Below are 20,485 nucleotides of genomic sequence, written 5' to 3' on the forward strand. Positions count from 1 at the left end.
TATGGGGCGCTTTTTCGGGGGCGGCGCTTATTCGAGTAAATACGGTAATCAGAACAATCATAGTTTATCCATTATACTTTATTGAGTTTTAATATAAATGCGAACAAATTCTAGCGGAAGCATATTACCTAGGTAATATGCCTCTGATTCTAGTCTAGTCAATGAAATATCAAATGTTTACAAAAACAATACCCTTGTCGATTGACATTACAACAGCCAGGAAGTAACTGATTAAAGTTCGCATAATTGTTAACAATCGTCGTACATTTAAAACACCGTAACTGTCCCTTCATCGAAGCACTGGATGAGTTTACTTGTTGATTTTCGTGCCATCGAACCAGATCTTCCTACCAAGCTTGACTTTAGTCTTCACTTCTTCTCCGTCTATTCCTACGAACGTGATGTCGTAGTTCTTCTTCTTCAACGGGTCCTGGACTTCTCCGCCTGCCATCGTCGGCGACCCACTGATATCAGGTATGTTGACTTCAATACCTTTCTTCAGTAGCAGATCTTTATCATCCTCTGTTCCGACTCCATTTGGAATACCATCCAGCTGGACAATCTGTGAATAGTAAACCAAAAAATAAAAAAATAAAGAATATTTACTTTCATTGAGATAATGGAATTGTATGTTTGAATTTAAGTTTTTAAGTGAATTAAAATTCGAAAGAAAATTCTTCAATCTTGCTTTCTACTTAGAGGCATCAATTTTACGCCAATGTTTACATCAATTTGTTTTTCATTTTTTTTTTTTAATTTTTATCCCATTTGTAATGATATCATGCACTACGGATAGCGCGGAAGCAGGCCGAGTTTGGGATTGGGTAGAGAAAGAAGCAGTTTAAAGACAAAGTAATTTACCCCCAAAAATTTGAGATGCCCTATGACCTTTCCTTCAAGCTCTGGTGTATGAATGGGAAATTTTATAAGTAGGTTATGTAGTTCTGCGCTCTTGTTTTCATACTAATTCGGTAAAAAATTCCAACATTTCCCACTAATTTATTATGCCCAGTGTGAACATACACTCACACTCACACATACAAGGAAGATAAGTAAATTCAATAAAGAAATAGTAAAATTTATATAAATTAAATTCCCTTGAAATGCATATGTCACTGCGGAATCTGAAGGTGCTAGAAGAAAAATGAATAAAAGCGCTTTTTTTTATTTCCCCAAAGTTAGCCAGTTCAATAATCGTGCATTATTTTTTGTCTTTCGTGCAATAAAACAAATACCTGAAGGAAGTCAGGATTCTTTGTTGGAATGTGGAACAAGAAAGCATCTTTCTTGTCACCGTACATGAAGTAGGAACTGGACTCTGGATATTCATCGTCATCGAAGTGCTCGTACTGGGGAACATCAAACACTTTCATGTTAGCTGACATGAAAGGTTTGCTTCCATGGGAAGGCATCCCCACGTAACAATCAAACAATTCCTGTTGATCTCCGTACTCTGATTCTCCAAAAAATACATCATGTAGCGTGGTTTTGGCTTTGCTTCTGAAGACAATTGGCTGCGGGTCGGTGCTGGTTCTCGTCAGAGCATCTTGTTTAGTTGTGTACTCGTTGGCTTGACTCTCCGAGTTGAATTTGAGTGTGGCAACTGTGCCGTACTGCTTGGAGACGTTTTTGAAGTTGCCTGCGTAATAGACGATCAGCTCATGTTCGCTATTGACAACTCCGGTGCTGACAAAGTCGTGGTGGCATTTGGGATCTTTCACCTGGCATAAGAAATTAAAATAGACCGAATGTTTAATCAACCCATACGTATAACTGAGCAAGTACTGATTGACTTTCAAAAAAGGTGAATTTTTGTGCGTTTTGGCTGGTTCCCTCTCAATAGATAAGCTGTCTTGCTAAAAGAGAGGACTATTACGATTTTAACAATTGCACTTGGCAAAAGAAATGAAAGTCTTATTTTTTACTAAGTCATTTCGCATGAGCATTCTTACTTATTTGTTGTGTTAAGATTATCCATAGCTTTATAACATGTGCACCATCATGTACACCTCGCAAAAAAATGCAGTTGACAGTCGCCCTCTTTTGCTAGTAAATATGGGAGAAATTAGTATCGTCATGCATTTAAAATATCGTGAATAATCTTGGAAGAAGCTCAATTACCGTTCCAATAGCACACAGAATGCTGTTCCTCATAATGGAAGCCAAGTCATCCAAGAAGTCCACAGACGTCGCCCACGGATCCATGCATGTAGTGATGATGAACTTAACAGGAGATTCATCCTTGTGATCCAACTAAAACGGAAATTAACCTTCCATTAATATAATATTGTGTTGTTGAATTATGGTTTATAAGTTGCAATTGTGTTACCCTAACTAGCAAAAATTGTTAACCTTTCTGCCTGTTATCATTTCCTTAATGTTAGGCTATCTTTTGCGTGCTAACAGTTCATTATTCTACGGTTAATCTCGTAGGAATCAATATATTTATGGAAAGCCCTTATAGGTAAAGCTAATGTGTATTTGGGGTTCTTGCTCCGGTATTCGTAGTCAAGTGATGCGATGGTCCAAAAGCCTATTGTTGCGAATAGATACTTGTTTTCGTAAACAAAAAGCATTGGTAACCGTTTCCTATTTCGATAGGTAGTTTAGTCGGTGTATACTAATATTTTTTTTCTATACAATTTTCGACCAGTTCATGAACTACAGTAGAAATGATTCATGTTATAGTTTTGAAAGGTCAGCATTTATTATGTAACAAGAGCGTTCTCACCCCCAGCCTCTTCTTGAAGCTCTTCAGAGCGGAGCTGTGTTTGTGGTGAAGCATACTAGATGCCGTCACGATCATCGGGATTCGATGTGCAGTCGTGTCTCCAGTGGAATGGCTAAGGTCTTGAAAAATAGCCATGTTAATCTGGTTACAGACGTCAACGCTTTTGTTGCCCTTCAAGTTGACGGTGAAGCATGGAACTAGGGTGTCTGGGCCAATCTCTGTCAAGTACGTCATTGCTTCATGGTCCTGTCCATTGAACAAATGAGGGTTTTTTAGATATTTGCACAACTAATGTATTCAGTAAACGGGAATGTCAATGCAAGTTGCGCAGGACATAACATAACACTCTAGAGAAGGTGCAATGAAAAACAGTATTGTTCACTATAATATTATCTGTGACTTTTTTCTCGTCATAAAGAAAAACTTCACAATTTACATTCCATGGTGCAACTTAGAAAATGTTGTATTTATTTTCACCTCTTTTTACATTTGTTAACATACCTTTGCAAGTTCTTCATTAGTTTTTCCAATGATTCTCTCTCTGATAAATTTGATTTGCTCCTTTTCTGACATATTGTTCCATTTAGGCGGCAGGGGTTTGGTAGTTTCAATGATGAACTGATCATCTTCCTCAGGGAGCGTTAGCCAAAGACAGTACAACATTTTAGCGGTGTACGTGCATTCAGACAAAATGCGACCATAGCCATTCTTGTGGAGACCAATAACCTGTAAGAAGAAACATTGGCAGTGAGCACATTCATATAAAAGTAGCAACAAAGGAAATTATCCAGTGAAGAATTGGCTTCACTGGCTCTGTCAATGTTTGAAATTTTCTTTTGGAATCTAATTTACCAACCATGCTTTCTAAAGCTTTCAATTACGCCAAACTGAAGTAAATTGTAAATCTTTGATTGTACACCAAACAATCTTTAAATCCATCCTTAGGTCATTCATACTTATAAATGGACTTTTACTTTAATTTGGTAAACTCCTCCATTTCACTCGTGAATGAATTGCTTGTTTGGATAGTTCGACTACAGCTAAATAATGATGGTGACACTAAAATGGACACGGGCCGGGTATTACTTTTATTAGAATATTACCAAAATCCAATGCAGTACCCGGCGTGGTTCTTACCCGTAGCTCTTACGTGGCTCTTACCCGGTTTGCAAGCAAAACTGATGCAGCTGCAGCACCCGGTTTAGATCCCTCGATCCCAATATCTCCAAGTGTCATGTCACCATGGTAATAGACCACACTGGTGGTAATCTGTAGGAAGGTATTCATCTGCTTGTCTTTGTAACAGAGAGCTCCAGCTGGGTATGGGCAGAAACCAGATTTGTGAGGATCAATGGTGATGGTATCACAGTGTCCTAGAGCTGACAACTGGTCGTGGACATAGGAACTCAGATACATCTGGGGAACGAAGCCTGAATCTTCCGGTGGTTTCAAGTAATGGTTCTTAGGCTGATCACGCAGCATACTGCAGAAATATCCTCCCCAGGCTCCGTCTGCGTGAATGCTAAAGTCGAGGCCCTACAATAAAAAAGTATCCCTTAATAAGGAAATACATGATATTCAGTGGAATTGAAGAACGGAATACACCAACCTGGACAACCACCAACATCAAATGTTGCAAAGTGACTTTAGAAATGAGGCTGCGAGGCAAATTTTTAAAACGTGTGAACTTTTGGAGGGATTTTAATCGCGTGGCCAGACATCTCCCGGCAACCCCGAACCATGAAAATCATCTGGATTTCAAAATCGACAGACCGGAGTTGGTACATCCAACGCCATCTGGGATTCATAACAACCAAACAAGTTTATCTTGAGTTTAAGGGGTCATCATAAAAAACTGAGTACATCACTATTACCCTTATTGAATGAAGTGATAAAACTACTGGTATAACACTCACCTTTTTGCTGAAGTCTTTCCTTATTTTAAGGATCTCAGTGAGTGGATCGATAGCGCTTTCTTCAGTGGTTCCCATGACCGCCACGACCGTGACCACAGGAATTTGCTTCTCCAGGTGCTTCTCTAGAGTGTCTCTTAGTACTGAAAAATGGAACATTTGCATCTGAACGACTTTGACCATGACGAAAGTGTTTTCAAGTTTGTTATTAAATTCTTCATTGCTAGCCTAAGAACTGTTTTTGATCCAGGTTTTTGAAAATTTTTTGAATGATGCATTTTACAGTTTTACAGCTGTTACCATAAAGCAGTTTGGGACAAGATTTTTAAGATATACACGAGAGTTTTTGTGAGACAAATATGAGGTCGTTTTACTAGTTATCTAGAACGGTACGTTTTTGGCTAACAAGATTTTCTTTTTATTGCAACACACAACAACACAATTACTTACAATACGATATACTACGCAGACTTTTACTTAAACTTCTTATTACCGGGTGTCAATATAGAAAAATACGCTTCAAAATAGAAAAATACGCTTCAATAATACGCTTCAATAATAGAAAAATACGCTTTGCTTTGGCTTAAAAGTTGGTAAAGATGAAATAAGAATGCGAGGAAATCACGAAGGCGGATACTTTTGAAAAAGAATCAGATTTAACTGAATTGTTTAGTACACGTTTTGGCAGACAGAAAGTATCAGCCAAGTCCTGCTGGCTTCAAGAATTTACCTTTAGCGTCCATTCGGGAATCCTCGTCAACTGCCACTGGAATAAGGTTATTCCTTCCCAATCCTAAAATGGTCACTGCTTTTGTGAAGGAAATGTGAGAAGTGCTGGGAACCACTACACAAGACTTCTCAATAAGAGGATGCCGGCGGGCAAACTCGGGTGCTCCAATGGATTCGTAAAGGTAGTCAGACATGATGTCCATGAACTCGGTGTGCTCTAGTCCCGTCATTTTCTCTACATCAGTAGGCATGTCAAGGATGGAAGCGGTTTCGAGATTTAGGAGTTCCCATTCAGAACCACTCGTTAGTTCACCTTTCTTTCCTCTTTGGGGAAAAAATACCTACGAGAAGGAAGTAGAGTAAAATAATCAAATAGGAAAGGTCATTTAAATAAAACATTCTTGCAAATTTAAAGAAGTAAAATTTTGTCATATTCCCTTTTATTTGTATATTGCTTTCAAGCGATACGTTTGCGAGACTCGGAACATGATTGTGTCGCAATTACATGGAAGCAAAGGGCTAGCATGATTTTTATCTTGGTATTTCTTGATGTTTTGACTATTTTATGTATATATTAAAAATCCAAAAAGGCAAATAAATATTAATTCAAGTCAATTTAACACTAATCTCTCGTAAAGAAGCAACATTTAGCATAGAAAAAAGTCTCCAAAGTAGTTTGATCAACTAAAATAAAAAACTTCCTACTTTGTAATGTTTTGCAGCAGCCAATTCCTTTTCTTTTGTCAGAGCTCTTTGTAGTGCCAGTGGAAAGAACTTGACGTTGCGTGCTGCCCAAATTGCTTCGATGTTGGCAACAGATCCTCCGGTAACCAAATGCCCCATACTTTTATCCCTGTCGAATCCCATCATGACACACAGGTCTGTCCCAACTTCCAGCTCAAACGAAGTGGTGACAGTAGAGGCTTCTGCTGCGCAGTTGTTTTGATTGTACAACAGGGCGCACATGTAACCAAGGTGGGCCGGCATCGCCACGTCCCAGTTGACATGGCCCTTTGTGTATGGAAAAGAAGAAGAGCTGTAACTAGTCAGTATGTACAGTGTTGGAAGTGTGATAGCCTAACGGTTTACCCGTTGGACCCTTAATCCGCTGAGATCCAGGTTCGAGTCATGCCCGGACTCATTATTTTGTATTCTTGGGCAAGTCACTTTACTTTCCTAGTGCCTTTCTTAACCCGGATGTATGGTTAGCATGGGCGTATCAATGGGTAGCATGGATGTCACCTACCATAGACTAGGATCTAACCAGGGAAGTAGAAATATTCCTAGTCGCTTGATTCCAGGGAAACTGGAGTTACAACCTTGGAACCAGCTTGCTCTTCCCTTTCACAGGACTAAATTTATTACTAAGTGCTTGCTTTACTCCTATTTCTGGCAGATAAAATTAGTTTTGAAATTTTAAACTTTAAAGCTCTATATATATGTCTGCAATATGTTAACTGAGGTGTGGATCTTTCCGATTACGTACGTCTTTGTTAAGTCCTAAGCGTAGACACTCTCCTGTATTTCGAACGTTTTCTATTATTTGAATCCCTAGAAGTGTTAAGTTACCTTGTATCTCGAGCTATAGAATGGCACAGAATTCATCATCTTCTTTTGCAGTACTTCCATTTCTTTTTTCAAATGATCCATGGAAGCTTTAAAGGCATCTGCCTCGCGAAGCTCGTCTGTCACATATGGAGGATCACATGGAAAATAGCTAAACAGAAGAACATATTTTTAAATTAAGCAAGTACCCACCTTATTACGTGGCATTTTAAGTAACCTGTACGTATTTATCGTACAATAACACAACAAATACAGTAACCATTTTCCAATAATTCAGAAACAACCTAAATCCAAAACGTTGCTTTACTTCAAACGGAAAACGGTTGGACTAAATTTTACTGAAACTGAATAAACACCATTTACAAAACCTTCAGCGACAAAATAATCACCAAAAGTTTTAGGCAGTGAGACAAATGTCTTGCATTGCCAAGAAGGATAGAATACCTTCATGTAAATTAGAAACTCCTTCCTTAAAGTGTCTATCCGACCTACAGGTTTTTTGTGGTTTTCGTATTTCCGTAATGCATAAACAAGTATTCCAAAAAAATTTTTGGATTCCGCCACTTTTTCACTGTGAAATAAAGCTTCAAAGTTCTCGTTTCAGCCACGCCTAAACAAGTTGACCGCGTAATCGAGGGTTGGTGACGAGTGACGTCATATCATGACCGGTCACGAAGCGTTTGCATTTCAAATAATTCATCTATTCTTATCCTTTTTTTATTCAACCGCAAATATTCCCTTTGATTGGTATTTTATTATAATTTCTACGTACACGTGTCGACGGAATTTTATCTGTGAGTCGATAGTTTGAGTCACAAGGTCGTGAAATACATCTCCATTCTCTGCTTTTGGTCCCATGAACCACGCACCAAGTGCAGCCCACGGCTTGTGACGGCCATGATCACTTTTCGAGAACATGTTTCGACGGTGGCTGTACATTGGCGCTGGTTTAGCCATCCGTTGTCTCTTTCCTCCAGCACCCGCCACTCGCTGTGCAGTCCTTTTGCGGCTTTGAAGCATGTTTGCACCTAAGAAATAAGATGGAGATTTAAATCTACTATCTTTAGCTGTTGACAGTTCATATTTAAATAAAAATAAAGTAAACTGCTATAGAAATATAAAGATTCGCAGTGAACATGAACGGCTGAAATTAGAGAGGATTTCGCTCAGGTCTAATTCTTGTTTCCTTTAAACAAGATAAAAGTACAGGAACCTTTGAGCTTGAAATTCACTTACAATAATTCAAACGTTGCACGTCAAATTGACAGCGGATAATGATGTTTCTTCACGCGAACTATTCGACGTTTGGATCTTGTCCTTAGGAGCCTTTTTATCTTTTTTTTCTTAGTGTATTGCGAGAGTTTTAGAGACTTCAGTAGTAGTAGTAATGAGATAGGTAAAATGGTGTACACATTAAGTCCGAGAAATAAGCTCTAGATGTGTGCCCAAAGTATGCTCTAGGAAATCACAGGAGTGTTATGAAATCCTAATGTGTCCACTGTTAAAAGCTATTTTTTCATAAGAATGAACGCGATTACGTAACTTTTATTATTTAGATCATAACGTGTTTGTCATTTTGTAACCAATTCTATCAAGATAATTTTTTCTCTTGATTATATTGACTACTGATTTATTTTTTCCATTCCGGCCCTATTGTAAAATAGTATAAGATTTTTAAAACTGTTGATTGTAAAGCGGCTTATTTGTTAATTGTTAGTCTTTATACAATAGTTTCTATTTTCTTTTTGTTTCACTGTTATACCTTGTGTTTACATAAATAGTATTTTGGAGCTAAAAGGAAAAAAGGAAAGGTTTTGGTGCCCGCGAAAAAAACTCTGCATTAGGATCTGTCGACTAGAAATGCACGAGAAACTCCTGCTCTGTGTACATAGTTCAGAGTCACGTTTGTTTTGTGTGTATATAGGTTGGTCACATGTACTTGGCATGTGTACTACGTTAGTCACATTTGTTGACATTATCTGTCAACAAATTAAACTGTAGTTTTATCGGTTCTTTCAAAATGCACGAGAAACTCCTGCTCTGTGTACTTCGTTTAGAATCACGTTGTTTTTAATCGATAGAGAAATTAAAACTGTTTTCAATACCATATTAAAGTGCATGGGGAACTCCTGCTCTGTATACCTAAGTTAGTCACGTTGTTTATAATTGGGCGAAAAATTAAAACTATTTATTTTGGTAGAATCACAACAGTCACCGAAACAAAGTTTATCTATCAACAAAGATCGTGTTTGATACTTCATTTCGCCTTAAATTTCAGAGCATCACACATTCCGCCTACAAAAAGTAACAAATCCCGGTCCCGCCAAAACAATTTCATCCCGTTTCCCGCCACTAGAATTTTTTTACATCCCGCATCCCGCATTGATTTTGAGCCCCATTCCGCATCCCGCCAAACCTATTTTGGACCCTCAATTACGAGAGACTAGGCCCATTTATACACTGTAAATAGGCCACGCGTCGCTGACTTGATGACATTATTTTAGTCGAGGGAACAGACCCACGCAAGGTTGTCTTTGCAAGAGTATTTTGCAACCCGGCCCACGTATATATGAAATGATTTGCATGATTTAGATAAACAACGATTAAGACAATAGCTCCCTTTAAGCCGGGTCTTTACGTCACGCGTCGTTGATCTGTATTGTTTAATCGAGAGAACAAGCCCATTACAGGATGTCGCGATGAAATAGTTTTTTGACCTGTGGCCAAATAGTTAGTTCACAATCAGAGAGCATTTCTGCAAATCGTTTTTGTTTTACATGTCAGAAGGTTTGTCAGTTGTCTATTCACACACAAAGAAACCCCCCAGGATGTCGCGATGAAATAGTTGTTTGGTCTGTGGCCAATGAAACCTTTTGCTTGGTGATAATAGTTAGTTCACAATTAGAGAGCATTTCTGCAAATTGTTTTTGTTTTACATGTCATGATCAGTTGGTTTGTTAGTTGTCTGTTCACACACAAAGAAACCGGCCTCCCATACGTAGGAAGTAACCGGGTCCAACAGTTTATTTGTCTGTGGCCAATAAAGACGGTGGCTTAGTGTCGGTTGTCATTAAGGATGTTTTAAATTAAGAAATTAAACCTGAATTCCCGATCAAAGAGCATGTCCGCACATTATTTTATTTTTAACATGTAAGGCGGTTTTTCATTTGTCAGGACAAAGAAACCCTCTTTCACGTAGGCACCAATGGTCAAGTAGGACGTAACATACATTTAAGGGCGGCATAATTCACTAAATGTTAAAATTTATATGGTTTCGCGTCGTTCAGGTCATTGATCATCTTAAACTGTTAATCATTGTTTTACTTACATTGTTTTCCCAGGCCCGCTGATCTATTTTTTCAACGTAAGATGTTTTTACGTTCTTTGCATCAGCTGTACATTAATAAAGCAAAATTTCGATTTTCTACATTAAGGGGAAAAAACGACAGTATCTCAAACGCGACACGTCAAAACCGAAGGGCTAATTTCTACTGTCATCGGGGGCTAATCCAGCATTGTTTAAAAGAGTTGCATCGTAATTGTACAAAACCCTAGATCGAAAAACTTCATCGTAAATAAATTTTGCAAACTTTCCTACATGATGTAAACAGCTCAGCATTTAATAGCATTAGTACTCAAACGTTTCGCAAAGTAGGGAATATGAGCTGGGAGGTAGCAGATGTTTAGCATGGGGATGGAGGGGGGGGGAGGGGCAGGAAAAGTGGTATAGGGGACCCCTTGGATGACTTACTCTTTTCAGCAGTCTTACGAGCAGGTTTGAATCAAGTAGGTCGTTACTTTATAGTCCGCGAATGCATATTTTTAATAATTTTATTCAGGAGAAAAACATGATGAGAGTCTAAGTTAGCTACAGTTATAGTTCTTGGTAGGAAATCAACGAAGCTACAACTGTATACACGTCCCTCCCCCCTCCCCCCTTCCTCTAAAAAATACCATTGGAACCGTCCAGCGACCCCCGGATTTTCCTTACACGAAAGCAAGCGAGTAGTAAGAAAGTAATGAAGAAAATATGGTGATCGAGGATACAGGAGTTCAATGATAACGATAAAAGCGCTACTTCCTATAGAGCACGCAGCTTATGAATCTAGTAGCTCTTACCTTTTAGTTAAACAATTCCCGAGCTTGATTACTAAACTTTGAATGTTGCTCCGTGACTCCTGCCTGCTGCATCAGATTTGGTACTTTGCCTGCGATGCTTTTAAATCATCTATGGGTAATTATCATAGCCAGTAGACAGTTAAATTTTCTTTGTCTATATTAATATATTCTATTATTATCAGCAAGACACAATGGGTCTTCGTACAAATAGCCGTATTTTAACAGCATAAGTCGTTCAAAACAGGACGCCATTGTGTTAAAAGACAGTGTTTTATATTTTCCCTGTTCTCTGATAAAACTATGGATATGAATCTAGTGCAAAATTCTCAACCGCAAAGCAAACGTGACCGATAACAATCTTAATCGTAAACAAGTTAAGGAAATGATATTTGCCCTTCTAATGGTTTTGAGGTCCTTAAGATGAAAACACGCCTAATCTATTAATAACAGTAGCTACTCACAAACAATCACTTAGCCCTGGGCAAAAAATTATTTAGGCCTGAAAATTTTAAAGGGACATATCAGACACGAAAAGCACGCAAGCGGTCTCTACTAAGCTATTGTAATCATCAATGTACGCAACAGCTTAGACACGAAGAAATGCTCCTAAATAAGTTCAATTTTTAGAGTGTCTTTGACTGATTATAGATTTACTTGAATTCAGATGATCCCAAAAAAGCGCGTCCGTGATGAATGCAGTTCAATCTACACACTAAACCGCAGTGTAAGATTTGAAGTCGCGACAAAACCATTCTTGATCATATGTTTTATCGAAAAATTAAAAAGGGCCTATTTCTTAGCGCTTAAAATGCCATTATTAAAATTGGCTAGTTTATTTACTACGTAGGCCAAGACAACGGACTGAAATAAATATATTTCGACATGAGTTTACAGCTAAGCCATAAAATGCTACTGATCTATTCACTATTGATAACAATAGCGAGGTGCGGTGTGTTTTTCGACCAAGTAGTAAATTCACTTTTAACTTCTACAATCATCATGCATGTGTCAAGATGATGGGATACAGCAAAAGGACTTCTAAGAAACGATTTAATTTAATCATGATAATTTAAAGCCCAAAGTACTGATTTTATCCGGTTCCTCTACTTGACTCCGCCTTAATTATTAGCAATTTCATAAACGTGTTCTTTGTACATGGATGAAAGCCTTGACGATGTAAAATTCGTCTGTTTAAGTGCCGGTGTAAAGAAATAATTCTGAAATGAAGTAACACAATATTGGAGAAAAACGTGCAGAAAAGGTAGGAGCTTAGAGGGGTGAGGGGTCATTTGGTATGATCAGATTTAAAACCTTATACTATTATCGGAGAAACAGGCAAGTTACAATTGATGACGTCATCCTCAGAGCAAGAAACCTGCGTTGTTGGCCAAGCAACACGAAGTGGAGTACTGTCGCCACTGTTGCTCAGCTGATGCTGATTGCATAAAGAGAAATACTCTAAAACTTCCTAAAACCAGCACCTATTCTCCCTAATTTATTCTGGTGAAGCAACATTTCCGAATATGGTTTTGTTAGGGTAAAAAAGAAGCTCACAATGTTTACTGAAATGCATGACAGTTTTTTAGGGTTAAACCATCACTTTCAAAAACCAACAATTTCAAAACCCATGTTTAATCAAAAAGCTTTGAGACATACTAAAACAATTTGCTGTCTATTTGTATTTTATTATTATTTTTATTTAGGTAGTACCATCTTCATATTGGAGTACCAATAAATTGTTGTTGTTGTTGTTGTTGTTGATAAGAATTAAGGCCCGGTAATACGGGCAACATTTTTTTTATTTTTTGTTTTTTTTTTTTTTCCTCCCGCGCCTTTTCTCTTATTAATCTTTTTTTTTTTTCCTTTGGGGTCAAAAAAAAAAAAAAAAAACCCAAGGGGCTACTTTCTTTCTTGCAACGATATATTTCACGACCCGTTATGTTACCAGCTTAGATAAACGCTTAAGAAGTGAACTGGTGTTTACTTCGTCATGGCGAGGAATAAAACATCTAAAGTAATTTCTGCCTTTATGGTCAGGTTGTAAAAGCAAATTATTTACATTTAAAAACTGTTCCCAAGGCCCATAGGCGATCTCTTAGCTTTCTCTTCTTGATGTCAGGATATAACTTTTACTTATTATCCTTCATAGTTTCTCATAAAACGGGTTGGACAATTTCGTATAGATTGCATAAAACTTTCCATCAGTGGTGAATTCCATTAGTAAGCTGAGCTTTTTGTTGTCTGTTCTTTTTATAACAGTGGGACGGGATTGTCTGACTATGTAAAGGTATTTAAAAGAAACGTAGAAGACTTGATGCAGCCGCTTTACATTAAACATAATTTTCTTTTGACAATAGCGAGGAGAGCAATTAAGAACAAGGTTTGTTATTGATTTATAAAATTTGCTTTTAATTTTGTTAGACCCGCAAAATTCAGGTTAAAAGTGTTTATAGTTCTAATGAAATTAAATTAGTTACGCCTTTTGAACAATGGCTTGGGAATAAGCCTTGATTTTAGCACTGGTCTGGGGACTCCAAATCTCTTCAGTTGGCCCTTGGCTTGCATGGCCATCATCCTCTTCTTTGCCAAATCAAAGGAACCTGTAAATCCAAATTGTAAACTACTACTTAGAGAAAAAGTTTAAATATTTTTTTTAGAAGTTAGGTAAAGTACTAGGTGAAGTCTGCGTTCGAGCCTAGTGGCCCATCAGGGCGTAGCTTACCCCGGTTTCAGTAGCATTTAGCGACTAGGAGTATTTCTACTCCCCCCTGGATGGTATCCTAGTCCATCGCAGGGTTACGCCTCCAGCAGTAAGTTCGCCAGTACCCATTTATACACCTGGGTGGAGGGAGGCACTGTGAGAGGAAAGCGTCTTGCCCAAGAGCACAACGCAGTGCCCCGGTTAGGGCACGAACTTGGACCGCTCGATCCTGTAGTCCAGCGCACTAACCTTTAGGCCACAGCGCCTCCCACTTAAGAAGTCAACTTTTAGTTAATTGAGTTGCAATTTCATATTACTTTCTTTATAAAACACTAGTGAAATAGGAAATGATTATTTGAGGTATCTTTTCCATTTTGTAGTTAAGATGTCCTGCATCTATTTCAATGTACGATAACTATTATATTTTAACTACATGAAATAAGCCCTCTGTACTAACCCTCAACAGAGCAACAAAAGCTAGAAAATGAATAATGAATAACTAACAAATCAATGGATTGTACTGTTCAAAATGTCAATATAAAATTAATGATTCATAACGGCGTTTCAAGCGTTATATTTTTATTTGAGTTTCAATGACCCTATGAATCCATGTGCCACCACCTCGATTAAACATCTGTCAAATTTGCCAGAAAGCTGTACGCGAAGAGGATTTAAAAAGATTAATTACCTTATTGTCTTTTTCGCGGGCACACGGAAAAGGAAAGGAAACGCGAGTCGCGAGGCAAAAAACGAAAGAAAAAGAAATCGGGGAAATCGCGGGCAATCGCGAGAAACGGAAAACGCGAAAAAAGTCCCGCGAAAAAAGAACAATAAGGTATGTTATTCGATACTCACCCTCGGGTGTTACTTGCTGTCCTGGGTCATTAAACGAAGGTGCTTGGCTCATCTCTGGTGGAAAGGGTACTTGAGGGGCATTATTGTTAATGGCTGAGGTGCATCCTGCTGCTGAGGTCCCAAGGGTGACGGCTGCTGAGGGGCAAATGGAGTCTGTTCCTGAGGCAAAGGGGCAGGGGCCTAGAATGAGATTTATGTAATTCATTTTAATTCAGCTTAAGGAAGAGATACTTTCCATTCAATAATTTGTTGGCAAAGGAAGGAAAAGGATTAAGACGGAATCCGCCTGAACTTTGAGTATTAATTGGACAAAATTATGTACAAAAATTACTTACAATTTAGTGCGAACTTTTGGGTAACTGTTATATCTTATCAAAATAAAAAATTTTAACCCTATTCAGACCGGGGGGGGGGGGGGTTTTTGTTTTTTTTTTTTTTAAAATTGGATTTTTTTTTTATAAAAAAAAATAAATAATTTTTTTTTTTTTTTTAAAAATAAATTAAACAACACCAAACATCGAAAAAAAAGTCCAACTGAATTCCACACAATCGATTAAAAGACGATTTTAGAAAATAGCTACACGTGAGATTTTACCTATAGATTATTTGGTTCTTTTGAACTTTGAAATTCATTTTCTCTGGCTCTAATGAGAAACTGTTGTTGGTGTTATCACGGAATAGGATTTAAATTATTCTGGATTTGTTTTTCAACTAAAATTTTATTACTTGATTTCCCGATGGATTCCGTATTAACATTATTAGGGTCAAGAAACAAAATCAACTGCTAAAATAGAAAACACACATGGCAAACAATACTTAACAGTAAAAGCCTGTTGATCAGCAAAATATCCCTTGCATTGGAGGTGCTCCTGGTTGGGCAAATCCGGTAGCCGGTCGAGGGGCGTAGCCAGCTGCTTGTGGAGGGACCATTCCCTGTTGGCCGTAGCCGAATGGCTGTTGGTAAGGAAGCTGCCCTGCTTGGGCGTACCCTGCAGCTTGTGGCTCAGGAGGCGGTGGAGGAGGAGGTGGTGGTGGGGGAGGATCGTAAACAGGTTTGCCCGGCTGTGGTCTCCCCATAGGGGGGAGATGTGGCACGAATTTCTTTCGAGGATGTATTCCACCAAGAAGTTTAGCTTTTGCAGCCACTGCTGCTGCGGTATTCTGAGCCAAGGAGTTTATAGAGTGCATACCATAACCATCGGGTGTCATTGGGGGCTGTTGTACGTATCCCTGTGGACCGTACGGAACTTGTGGTGGAGGAAATCCAGTATAGGCTGGAGGAGGGGGAGGAATGGGGAGAGCTGGTGGGGAATATGGTGCTACCAGCCCACAAGGATCAGCACCAACACATCCTGATGGAAAGAAAATGTTTAAATATTAAAATTAGAAGCACCAACAAAATAAGTTACAGACATCTCAAGGAGTAGCACAAACATTCGCGATAGACGGAAATGTTTCAAGTATTGATGAAGTCCCTGTTCTTAGTTACGAATGACTACCATAGTTATTATTCTCATTTCATGCTTTCGAACCGCAACCTTATTAACCAATTCTCATAGCAGCAGAGATAAAAATAAAGAATACCACATAAACAATAGTGTGAAAGCGCAAAACATTACCAACTGAGGTGCCTGGCTTTTTATCGATAACACCTGTGAGAAAAATAGAAAGTAAATAAATCAGCCACCGGAATATTATTGTATATTTTGACTGGATAATGAAAATTTGAAACTCCTTAACTGTTTTTATTGGGTTATGAGAAAAAGAGACCAGTGTCCCGTTAACGATATTGGCGGGATATGGTTCCACGTCTGTGTTGAAACTGAACACGCGCCTCGTAAAAAAATGCTCAACAGTAAAAGCTTGTGGATCAGGAAAATCCCCTCGCAAAGGGTACTGGGGTATCTAATGCCACTGTTGCTATAGTAACTTACTTGCTGGAATGTCGAATCTGTTTGGAATAAAGTTACGGCTATCTCCTGGAAGCTGGCCTCCCGTACCTGGTGGAACTGGTGGATAGTGTCCGGCTTGATGTTATTTAATTATTAAAACAATATCATTAATATTTCCAACAGTAATAAAGTAGGGATTTCTGTTAGGGCATTAAATGGCCTCTAGCGTCCTCCGGGGCGCAAAAGTGTTTGTGATGTTATATGATTTTCTTTAACGTCGTCTTTAAAATAAATTAATTTTTATGAATTTATTGTTGGAATTATGTATTTATTTCCAACAGGCTTAATTTACAAAATACACTCAACTTAATCCAAGTTAAAGTGCACCTAGCCCCAATCATTAAAATAATATGCATTGACCCGAATTTAGCTTTAAAATAAATCAATTCATAAACTTCGGACTGGTGGCTGGTAGCTTTACATTAAATATACACAAAAACATTGCTTTGTTAATTAAGAATCGTTGATTTCACGGGTCTGTTAGCTTGAAAGTTCTCACAGTGGACAGTGTGTATTAAATTCAGGCCAACAGTTTTCTGACAAATGTTTAAACTTCGTTCGAACGATGAAAGTTAATGAGATTTGCGCCAGTGAAGCAGAGTTTAATTAAAGAGTATAAGCCGCTAGTTCGTTGGAAATGTTCTTGTTTTTTCTTCATTGAGACTTTTAAGGCCAGGTGGATAGTTAAACAGTGGTTCAGTGTTATAATATTTACTGCATAATATGACAGAAAGGATTTCCAGGCATTACGGAGTGCATATTATTGTACTTATTTTTTTATATTTTTACCTTTCTTAGCACTGAATCGGTTCGGGAGAAAGTTGCGGGATTGTGCATTCATCTGAACTGGTCGAGGAAACTGATATTGTGTTTGTACACCTTAAAAAAGCAACAAAGCATTTAATTGTCTTTAAACAATGTTGTTAGACATTATTACTTTCATTAACGTATACGGCGTTTGCGAAACCCTTTCCCTAATTTGGAGCAAAATATGTTTCTTTTTCTAACCTATTTCAGATCTTACCCAAAAAATTGTTTCTTCTATTAAAGAATCGTACGTAATTGTTGTTCAGAGTTCACAAACCTATACTCTATCTCACACCAAAATGGACAGAACTTGTCTATACTCTACTGTAGACCAAAACGCCTCAGCTCAAACACTATACGCTTTAGCACCACACATACCCTATAATGCTTATCTGAGTACTCCCTGGTTACATGCATGTTTTTATAACTCGTAACTCTTAAATGCAAGCTGTAAAAGCATTGACCGCGCGAGAAAACATAATTTACATTTTGGTATTTACAATAAAAAAGTGTTTTCCCAAATATGCCGTGTATTCTCTCGCCTAGCCTTGTGTTCCCAGAACGTTTTTGAGTTCTCCTTGATTCAGCCTGTGATTACGATTTTTTAAATGTAAGTCACATACACGTTATACTAAATCCAGTTTAAATGTTTAAGTGTTAAATATAATAACACGATCCTTGATAGAACTCTAACCTTTTGGACCAATGAATCTGTTCTGGGGAAGTGTGCGAGTTTGGGCATTCATCTGAAGTGGAGGTCGAAGTTGGTATTGTACTTGTGGATCTTAGAAAAATCGAAAATTTTATTATATTTTGTTTACAATACAGAATGAATGGCCCGGTTCAGACTATGGACTTGATCCATGTGTTAAATATAATATCACGATAGAACTCTAACCTTTTGGACCAATGAATCTGTTCTGGGGAAGTGTGCGAGTTTGTGCATTCATCTGAAGTGGACGGCGAAGTTGGTATTGTGCTTGTGGATCTTAGAAAAATCGAAACGTTACAATACATTTATCTTCTTCAGTTCGGCAATACAGAATGTATGGCCCGCCTCAGACTTTGGAATGCTAGGGCCAGCACAACGCCCACACAACCGTCTTGAAACGGGGTGTAATAAAAATATACATCGTTATACACTGATATTGCTTTTTGACATCTTAATTTACTGAGTTTTTTTGTTTCATTAGTTCTTTGTTTTTGCCTCCTTGAAGGATCAATTTTATAATGACAGAAAGGGAATATTTTAAGGATTATAAGGATCTCAGTGTAATACACCTCCACCACGAGTTCTCCTTACTTTAATATTCAATGTCTGAAAGTCAACAGGTGTTGTTATTAAGCTAGCGATCACCATCAATTTGATTTTGGCGGGACTGCAAAACGACAATGAAATTAGATTTTGCCAACTGCTCTGTTAAATGTAAATAAATGGGCGGAATTTCAAATTATTAGATTGGCAATATTTTCTGTTCAACCGGGCTTTAGGTATTCGCTGTTTCCTATAAACCAAGTAGTTAAAAAAAAGCATTTCGACAACGGAGTCGACCAAGTTTGTGTATATCATGGTCGTAAACGCTATTTAATTGACTGGATAGCTTCATTTACTAGGGGCTAAATTCCCCCTTGTGTTGAATGTATGGTTCACTGAGCAATTTACTACACAAACCAGAAAATAAATAAGCCATGATAAAGACGTCCCACGTACCTGCAACGGAGATGACCACTAGTAACAAGCCAACCACAAGCGGTACAAGCAAACGCCTCTCCATTCTTTGCTTTCTTTCGTGTTACCCTGAAGTTTGATTCCACGAAAATTTAATCTTCAAAGCTTTAAACGACTGCAATTTTACTTCTCGTACATTAAAAATTGTCTGAGGTAACTCCTTTGAATAGCTAATGACAACATGTGACAGCTAAGGATTGTTGTGTAAAGTGATTCAAAACAATCGTATCACGGGTACCGGGCGTCTGGTGCAAGGAAAACAACCGTCATTAGAGCGACTCTTATTGGACAGGGAAGTTTCACAGGAAAAAACAGTCGGTCGTTTTATAACGTAAATTTCTGAAAGAATCTTTGAGTTGATATTTCGTTGTTATTTTGATTATCAGGATATATCCAAATGCGACCATTTTCTGACGATGTCCGTAACAGGCAATAATGTTATTGTGGCGATGATTATATATGGCTTGTTTGGCAATTTGTTATCCAAGATTAAGAGGCGGAACGATGTTAAAGAAAGGAAGGAAGGAAGTTATTTTGCGTGACGGAAGTGGATTTTTTGTCAAGGAGGCTGGTAGTATACATGTATACAAACAAGCTAAGTTTGAGTTATATTTTAAGGGGTTTGACATGAAGGCGCCGGTGTAGATATGAAACAAACTACACCTCTAATTTTGAGCAGTCAGTAACAGACATGTGAAATACAGATCATGAAGATGCAAATCCACCACGGAGTAAAGCTGTTATAGAGTGGCGAGTATGGTGCAAGAGCCACCGTTTGGAACCCCACGCTTGCGAAATTTCCATGGAGACCATTCATATTATTTACCACGTTTTCTTCTTTAAAAGCAAAATTGTGCTGAAAATGGGTATGAGATTTTGTCCTTTATATCACAGTTCGACAAAAAATAGTATTAAGTAGCAATAATGGCGAAGAATGTTGGAGACAATATCCAACTTGAATTATTTTACCTTCTTTCTTTAGTTCATGCATGTAGTGTGATCGTCCGGGTCAGTGTAGTGACCTGTCAAGAACTGTTGTTATAGAGACCTCTCGACCACCTGGCATCCACCATCAAATGACAAAGAGCTCTTTACTTTGCTCTATAGATGACCTCCTCTCAGTTTGTCGAAGCATTATTCATCGACAATCGTTTTTTCTTAGACAGTCCTTAGGGCTACCCTCACCGGGACGAAAACACCATATAAAGGACATACACTCTAGACTTTGGGCAGTCTCTCATTTGCTCTTTGTGGGGACAAACGCGAAAATTGCGAACGAGCGCGTGATACGAGTGGCGTAGTCACGTGTTACAATTAGTGCAGTCTATTGGTACTCTTGGGTTCCAAATTAAAATTTGCAGTGTTACATTCTATAGCAGAAGC

The 20,485-nt window shown here is 38.2% G+C and overlaps 1 protein-coding gene and 1 pseudogene across 2 annotated transcripts; both read right to left on the bottom strand.

Annotated features, from left to right (window-relative positions):
* Positions 1–61: 61 nt before the first annotated feature.
* On the bottom strand, positions 62–11,192 carry LOC144654302 (uncharacterized). The gene is made up of 12 exons (XM_078514402.1): positions 11,059–11,192; positions 7,712–7,967; positions 6,943–7,090; positions 6,079–6,384; positions 5,375–5,714; positions 4,648–4,787; positions 3,893–4,267; positions 3,233–3,457; positions 2,732–2,977; positions 2,122–2,253; positions 1,236–1,721; positions 62–562 (listed from the first exon to the last, which is right to left on the bottom strand). The coding sequence occupies exons 2-12, from the start codon at positions 7,957–7,959 to the stop codon at positions 311–313; spliced, it is 2,898 nt and encodes a 965-aa protein (XP_078370528.1). The 5' UTR covers positions 7,960–7,967; positions 11,059–11,192; the 3' UTR covers positions 62–310.
* A 1,765-nt stretch (positions 11,193–12,957) lies between these two features.
* Positions 12,958–19,968, bottom strand: LOC144653673 (uncharacterized; annotated as a pseudogene). Its single transcript, XR_013570793.1, has 8 exons — positions 19,085–19,968; positions 18,272–18,361; positions 17,356–17,445; positions 16,549–16,641; positions 16,234–16,266; positions 15,436–15,966; positions 14,615–14,794; positions 12,958–13,658 (listed from the first exon to the last, which is right to left on the bottom strand). The product of XR_013570793.1 is annotated as an uncharacterized LOC144653673 (transcript).
* Between the last annotated feature and the right edge of the window lie 517 nt (positions 19,969–20,485).

The sequence above is a fragment of the Oculina patagonica genome, chromosome 5, assembly GCF_052425735.1.
Source record: "Oculina patagonica isolate OP01 chromosome 5, crgOcupat, whole genome shotgun sequence".
NCBI lineage: Eukaryota > Metazoa > Cnidaria > Anthozoa > Scleractinia > Oculinidae > Oculina > Oculina patagonica.

Bases quoted from the DNA above. Each gene is read 5' to 3' on its own strand.
- LOC144654302 (XM_078514402.1), bottom strand. From the start codon at position 7,959: ATGCTTCAAAGCCGCAAAAGGACTGCACAGCGAGTGGCGGGTGCTGGA. The intron at 7,091-7,711 runs GTACGTAGAAAT...TCTTCTGTTTAG, and splicing joins ATAAAATTCCGTCGACACGT to CTATTTTCCATGTGATCCTC. The intron at 2,254-2,731 runs GTGAGAACGCTC...TTTCCGTTTTAG, and splicing joins GCTTCAAGAAGAGGCTGGGG to TTGGATCACAAGGATGAATC.